Source organism: Pleurodeles waltl, chromosome 2_1, assembly GCF_031143425.1.
Source record: "Pleurodeles waltl isolate 20211129_DDA chromosome 2_1, aPleWal1.hap1.20221129, whole genome shotgun sequence".
Classification (NCBI taxonomy): Eukaryota; Metazoa; Chordata; class Amphibia; order Caudata; family Salamandridae; genus Pleurodeles; species Pleurodeles waltl.
This window is the reverse complement of record NC_090438.1, coordinates 318349091-318357367: the sequence shown is the minus strand read 5'-3', so window position 1 is coordinate 318357367 and position 8277 is coordinate 318349091. Positions and strand designations below refer to the sequence as shown.

The following is an 8277-nucleotide window of genomic DNA, read 5'->3' as shown; positions in this document are numbered from 1 at the left end:
TGTTCCCCGCAACCAAGGTGGTTTGTTTGAAACAATACCGAATTCCGGGAGGGCGTGAGGAAATAAGTGAGACTATATAGGAAATGATGGAGGAAGGTGTGGTAGCTCCAGTTATCACTGAGTGGAACATTCCTTTGTGGCCTGTGTGCCGAACCGATTAGCACTATAGAATGACGATCGATTACTGCAAATTGAACAAATATACGACCCCTCAGACTGCTGCAGTCCCCGACACCATCACTTTGATTGAGAGGATACAAAAACATAAAGGGACCTGGATGCAACTATTGATATTGCTAATGCTTTCTTTTCCATAACATTGGCCCTTGAGAGTCAGGAGCAATTTAGTTTCTCGTGGATTGGCAGACTATTCAAGATGTTAAGGCTCCCCCATGAGTATGTACATAGCCCCACCATCTGGTGGGAGAACACCTGGATGAAGTTTCTGTCATTTCAGGGGTGCAACTGTCTCATTATATCGATGATGTGATGATTCAGGGAGAGGCACAGGAAAAGGTGCAGACTCAGTTGGACAAGGTTGTGGAACTCTTGCAGAGCAAAGGGTGGATGAGCAATCCAGATAAGACATGTGGACCCTCACAAAATGTGAAGTTTCTAGGAATCCATTGGAATCAGGGACACAGGGAAGTGTTGCCATAGGCAAAACAAAAGATATTAGAATTTGCCACTCCCCGTAATAAGCATGGGACTCAGCGATTCATTGGACTGTTTGGTTTTTGGAGACAGCATATCTCATCCTTGAGTACGGTTTTGGCCCCTTTGTACAAAGTGGCAAGAAAGAAGCATGAGTTTGAATGGGGAGAGCAGCAGCAGTGTGCATTTGAATTGGCAAAGGTGGTGATTCAATAGGCTTTAGACTTATGGCCAATACAGGAAGGAGACATTGAGTTACATGTAACTGTTCAGGGGCAATATGCAAATGGGAGCATGTGGCAAAAACAGGGAAGAAAGACGGTGCCACAGGTTTTCTGGACCAAAAAGCTACCAGACGCTGGAAAGCAATATATTCCCTTTGAGAAACAGATACTTGTGTGTTACTGGACTCCGGTGGATACTGAGCACATGACCCTAGGTCATAATGTGATCCTAAGACCTAAGATTCCAATAATGCAGTGGGTGATGAGTTTACCTAAAACTCACCGGATAGGACATGCACAAGAAGCCAGTATAATAAAATGGAAGTTGTGCATATAGGATAGGGCCTGAGTGGGACCAGCAGAGACAGGAGCCCTGCATGAACAAGTGGCACAGGCCCCCGTGCAGGATGATGAGAGGGTGCAGGAGGTACCAGAGATAAAAGAATCACCTGTTAGGTGGGGTGAGCCATTTGAATCCTTGTCCCCTGAGGAGAGGAAGTATGTATGGTTTAGCAATGGTTCAGCCAAGTATGTGGGGGCCAAAAGACATTGGAAGGCAGTGTCATATAACCCAGTCACCAATAGTTGCTGTACACCAAAGGAGAAGGGAAGAGTTGTCAATATGCAGGATTGTATGCTGTATATCAGGCACTAAAACAAGAAATTCCTGGGACATGTCACATTTATAATGATCCTTGGTCTACTGCCAATGGGTTAGCCACCTGGCTTCCCGCATAGCAGGCACATAACTGGCAAATACATTCCAAGGAGGTGTGGGGCAATGAACTGTGGCAAGAAATTTGGGAAATGCTAGAGCAAAGTACTGTTACTGTGTATCATGTAGATGCCCACTGTCCCACTGACTCACTAGAATGATGGTTTAATTCCCTTGCAGACGATAAAGCCAAAATCTCAGAGGCAGAGGTGGTGACACAGGATTCTTACTTGGTGGTGATGGCTATGTGGGTGTACCAAAAATGTGGACATTTGGGAGAGAAGACCACTAACAGGTGGGCAGAGATTAGAGGGATGCACATTCCCCTAAACTTAATAAAAACAGTGATCATGCAGTGTCCTATTTGCCAACACATACAACAGGGATCTGCCCCCCATACTGTCAAAGGTCAGTTAGTGAGAGGGAAGTTTTGGGGCAGATATGGCAGATTGAATATATTGGGCCAATACCGAATAGTCGCAGGTGTCAATACGCCTGCACAGTAGTGGACACATATTCTGGCTACGTGATTGCTGCCCCTTGCAAACTACTCAGTTCAATACTATCAAAACTGTGGACTTCTTAATGCTGTATTACGGAGTCTCACTCCAAATCCAGAGTTACAAAGGGTCTCATTTTAAAGGTAAATTGGTGCAAGATTATTGTTCACAGCACAATATTGAGTGGATTTATTATATTCCATATTACCCACAAGCTGCAGGACTGATTGGGCGAATGAACGACTTACTGAATGCCTAATTACGAAAATGATCTGATGGAACTTTGAGAAACTGGAGAAAGCATTTAAATAACAGACCATTAACAAATGCAGAGATCCCTTTAATGTGAATGTTTACCCCAGCATTACATATACAACCATATGTAGTGACATATACCATTATCTGTTAGGATATAAAACCAGGAGCCTTAGCTCCTTACCGAGCCACACCAGAATCTGCAGGTCTTGATTTACATGCTTTGAATATGTACAGATTGAAACCAATAGTCATGGCACTTCTTGAAACAGGTGTTGAAATACAGATTCCCCCAGAGCATTTCAGATTGATTGATCCTCGATCTGGGTTGGCACTCAAAGGTATTTAGGTCCTGGGGGAAGCGATGGATGCAGACTACCAAGGAGAACTTAAGGTTATCTTGTTGAACAGTGGAGATGCTGATTTGATAAAATAACCTGAAGACAGGCTTTCTCTGGTAATCATTATTCCACTGTGTGGAGGAATAGTCTAAAAAGGGACTGCCCAGCCCTTCTTACAGTGCGTGGGGAGGGAGGTTTTGGCTCAACTGACAAAAATCCTGGTGCTAAGGTGTGGGTAGAATCCCCAAATCAGACTCAGGAACGAGCAGACATCACAGCCAAAGGCAAAGGCAACGTTTTGTTAGTCATGAAACAAGTACATGATAAGAAGTGTGAGCATGTACTAGTTGATAAATGTTATTTGGGGGAATGATCATAATTGTTTCTTTTACAGATCAGACTACGAGGTGTCTTTGTGCTTGCTGTTCTATGTGGCCCACCTTTGGGCGTGTGCGTGTGGGGTCGGGAGGGACATAAAGCCCCCAGTTCTGAAGTGATTGACCTACCACACCGATGGACTCCTTTACTGCATTCAAATGAAAACATCTTGATTCATCTAACGCGTACCGTGCTTAACAGATCGGATTTCTGCATGACGAATATGAAAAGTACTGTTGATGTGATTTCAACATGTTTGGTTGCCATGCTGACTCCTGCCAGCATTTTCCTGCAGCTCTTTCATGCCACCAACAAAGATGAAACCGTGGCAGAAAGTGAGGTATTGACTCACTTTACTCCCTATGAGTATTGTAGATTTTGCCAAGAGGTAACGGATGAAAAATGGGATAACCTGACCCATGTGATTACTTACAACATTACTACTGGTAATGTTTGCTACAACTTAACTTGCAACACTTACACAATCGGAAAATGTGCTGAAATGCATCTTGAAGCAACATCCAGGTCTCCTCAAGAGATCCCGTGGGAACAACCAGTACTGTATCAGCATAGAAACGATAAAACTTGTAAAAACATGAATAATAGCAGGTCTGCCAACATATTGTGACTCAGGCTATTCACATCAAGCATGTTAAACTACCGGTGGGGTGGTTGTTTTCTTGTGGAAATGCTACTTACGCGTATGTTCCTGCCCATATAACTGGAGGACTGTGTGCGTTTAAGCTGTTAGGACTTATGATGTTTCCATTTCACTCTGTCTCACATCAGCGACTTACAAGAGAAGCAGTTCAATTAAGTGAAGACTGTGACTCTGAACTTCAGTTATTATCTAAGTCAGAGTAAGTAAGCTTAAGTATTTCTATATTAGGAGTTCCAGGATTAGCTGGTTATAATACTCGAGTTATTAACAAGTTTGCATGTTTGATGATCAAGAATATTAATAACACATCGATCGCATCGGCTGAATTACTACTGGATATACGAGGCACTAGAAAAGCTGCATTGCAAAACAAGGTAGCCATTAACTACTTGCTCTTGAAGCGTGACCATGGCTGCTCAGAATTAGAGAGAATGTGTTGCTTCAATTTGTCTCCACAAGAAAAGGAAAAAACCTAAAGTTCTTGGCTCTTCGCACTGGAATTTGAGAAGGTAACTTTTTCAACTGGACTAACCAGGTCCCTGTATCCAGCCCACACTCCATCATGGTCAGCCTGAACTTGTGGCTTTCCCCCGGTCTAACAAAACCAGATGACTGTGAGTGGCACTTTGTGCTTTTAGGTGCTACACCTACCTAAAACTTTAAATTTGCAAATCCCCGGTCCTAATGATTTGATTTTTGTTGAATTGGTCTCATTTTATTTATTAAAATGCTCTCTGCATTTCTAATTTGGTGAGGATTTTTTTTTGTGTTGTGTTTTCACTTTATCACTGTTTGTGTGCTGCGTAAATACTTAACACAGTGCCTCTAAGTTAACCCTGATTGCTTTGTGCCAAGCTGCCAGAGGGTTAAGCACAGGTTAGTTTAGTGATTTTTGTGGTTTACCCTGACAATAATTGTTGTTATTGCCTGACTGGGACTTTCACCCCTCTCAACCAATAATCCATTTATTTACAGTGGGTATCAAAAAAGAAATTGCCTACCTTCTCACAAACTGGATTTTAGACTAATTATTCGACTCTCTCAAAAATATGATTTTGTATTCCTTGGCTACTCGTCTTCTAACAAAACCTAGTACTAGCTTTTATATCTGCTGTGTTGATTATACCACTTCGTTCATCAAAGCGGACAGAAATCATCTCAGTGCCAAACTATATTCTTGGGAAATTGAAAATACTTTATTGCAAATTTTGGTTGAATTACAGGTGCAGGTTAAACTGTTGAATGAAAAATGTTTTTCCCCTTAAATTTATGCCACTAGGAGCTACAAACAAGGGTGCATTCTTGAACCACCATTGTTTTATTAATATAAGAATAATTTGCTAGCTTATTTGAGCCAGTCCGGACTTGTGCTGAAGTTGGGTGGTGCTACACCCCTGATAATACAGCAGCAGAAGCCATTTTTGAATGATTTTTAAACCATTACAGGTGGTAGTCCCTGTATTGCCATGCACAGCAGCCATATTGGAATGCTTTTTATTTTGCTGTATGAAAATGCATGCACAGCCAGCCATCTTGGAATCACGTTTCAAAACATCAAGGAAAATCATTATAAGACGGACAGTGTGCATAAGTAAGATTTCTTTAAAAATAATTCAAGATGGCTGCCTTGTGCGTGGACACACTAATGCTTATGTACTGTAGCCATCTTCTCATTTGTTTTTAAGCTTAGGAAAAAGCATTCTAAGATCTATTTTGTGCATGCACAGGTTTGATCAACTATCTTGGATTGCTTTTCTTAAGGTTTTTAAAAAATGGCTCCAAGACGGCCAACGGCTGTAAATATACATATTTGCTCACTCTGAGTGGTGATCTTAGAAAGAAAAACATTATGCAAGCTAATAGTTCTATTCCCAGATGTGACATGCGAGGCAAATTGTCATAATTAGTGCTTGTTATACATTTTATACACTAAATGGCAGAATAAAGGAACAATTGGCCTACAGCATTGCAAGCTGAGTCACCCCAGAAACAGGAACAGGTTGTACCATTCTCCCTTTAGTTACAGAATTGTCCACAGGAAAAGCAGGCAACCTTGCAACGATGCTACACTTATGAACGTGTATTTTGATACCATATTTCAACAACATGCTCTGGAAAGCACTTTCAAAACTCCTTTCTGTCCTGGAAAAACCAACGTGAGGACCGAAGAAACAACCCTTAACCACTTACTAATGATTTACTGGAGTCAGTTCCGGCACCTGGGTTTTAAGAATGAAATTTACATTTTTTTTCACAATATCCATTGATGATGTCCAACGCATCATGTGGCAGCTAGACTTAGTAAAGCTATTTGTAACTCGTCAATTAGAATCTCCAAACGTACCCCTGCAAAACACAACAGTGGTACCTCTCCCCATACAGATGTCCAAAACACGAACACTTCTAAACCAGAGCCTAGATGTACTAAGGTTTTGAGGTCCTGCAGAATAGTAAGCATTTCGATGCAGTGGTTTGCCTCAGTTTGCTCCAGGCGAGCACCCACACAAAGCCAGAGTAGTAAACCCATATTGGAAAGAACTCCATGGCGTGCAAAATAAAATGAATGTAGCTGTGACAAGCACCATTTGATAAAGGACCCTCGGTGAAATCGTCACATGCATGCATCACCGATATCTCACCATGCATTGGCGTGAATACAGACTAATGCATTTTTTTTCTTTTAGACACAGTTTGAATAACCGCAAAATACTCCCAAACATTTATTTACAGGCACCGAAGAAACCCAGTGGTCCTTATCAGTGTCGAATGCTGATGCCCACCCTTTTGGATGTAATTACGTCTTTACTACAGTAAGGCTGGTTCCTATCCTACAACAAATAAAACATCACTTGCTGAATTCTGAATATCAGTGCGTAAAATAAACTTCCTCTAAAATCCACGTGTAGACTCTTCACATCTGTTATCTTAAACTGAAAAGCTATGCTGACGTAAGCAACTGCTTTTCAATAGACATAACCTAGACACACAAAATAAACATAACAACAAACACAAGAGAAGTAGCACGTGGTTGGTGGGCTGTCCCCCAGGGTGTTTCCTCGCACGCCTCATCCCCTGTCTCCTCTGGAGCAGCTGAGCAGCTGAGCAGCTCGCGGGACAAGAGGTTGGGAGCTGTTTGGCCCACAGCAGTCAAAGAGGCGCAATGCAGGCCTTCAACCACCCCTCGGTAGGACGCGTTCCACCGAGTCAACCAATCCATGTTGCAGTCACACTTCCAGGGGTTGTGCGAAAGGAACACGTATCTCAGCTTGGGTAGTCTACCGAACAAAGGGTGAGGAATAGAAGTCAAAAAGTTTCTGCTCAAGTGAAGGAATTCCAGCTGCTTCAAGGAGGCGAAGGCATTTCTTGCAATGTGCGCTACGTGGTTGTTGTTCAGGTACAGCTTTCTCAGGCAGGGCAGGCTGCTAAAGGCGCAGTGGATGGCGCGGAGTCTGTTGGCTTCCAGGTGCATCGTTTTAAGCCGGATTAGTCCTTCGAAAAGCTGGTTAGGCAGATCAGAAATATTGTTGTGTCCTAAATTTAGGACGATCAGCTTATTTAGATTGATAAAGGCCTCCTTCTGAATCACCCATATCCTGTTCTTCCTGAGATTGAGAGCACGCAGAGACGCCTGAGACGCAAAGGAGTTTCTCCCCACAGCTTCTATGTTGTTCTTTTCCAGAGACAACCGTGAGATGTTGGGCAGTGTCGCGAAGGCCTGTGGGATATATCGCATTTTATTGGAAGTTAAGTCGAGAATTTCCAGGGACGGCATGTGTGAAAACACAAGGGGGTGGATTTCAAAGATGTTGCAGTAAGATAGGTCCAAGGAGATGAGGTTTGACAGTCCCTCAAAGGTGTGCGCATGAAGGTAGGTGAGCCGGGTATTTGCACTGAGATTTAAATCCCTCAAATCGTTCAGGCAAACAAATGTTCCCGGGTACAGGAAAGTCAGGTTGTTGTGGTCCAGCCAAAGGGCGTGGAGTGAGGGGACATTTTCGAAGTAATTAAACGAAAGAATTCTGAATAGATTTCCGGCCAGGTTTAACGAGCTGGCAGAGGCCGGTAGCCCCGCAGGTAGCTGCCCCAGTCCCACGTTGTTGCAGTGGACTATGTCTTCTGCGTAGCATTTGCAAAGAGCCGGGCACGCGCAGCTGCTGAAATTCTGCTCAGTGAACACCAAAAAGCAAATCACCGAAAGAAGTACAAGGAACATGGCAAACCAGGAGAAGATGACAGGCATGCACCACACAGGAAAGTACCTTGCAGCAAAATTGACAATCTAGAGCTCTTAAATTGCTTTTCAACTTTCTGTAAAATTAAAAAGGACAGCTTAATTAGAAAGTTGGTAAGCCGGGGTAAGCTTCTTAACTGTTCTTTTGCTGTAAGGAATGCCACAATGCCATCGGGCACATGATGTATTTGTTGCTTTAGTCTAATCGGTGAATAAACAAAGTATATCTCATGATGTCTCTGCAGACATTCTCCAATATGTGAGCTTGCTGTTGCTCACTGCCTCTTGAACATAGCTCCATCGGTGGCAATATAGCAT

General features: G+C 42.9%; 1 protein-coding gene across 1 annotated transcript; it reads right to left on the bottom strand.

Annotated features, from left to right (window-relative positions):
* Positions 1–6705: 6705 nt before the first annotated feature.
* Positions 6706–7941, bottom strand: LOC138259664 (nyctalopin-like). Its single transcript, XM_069207538.1, has one exon. The coding sequence runs from the start codon at positions 7939–7941 to the stop codon at positions 6706–6708; it is 1236 nt and encodes a 411-aa protein (XP_069063639.1).
* Between the last annotated feature and the right edge of the window lie 336 nt (positions 7942–8277).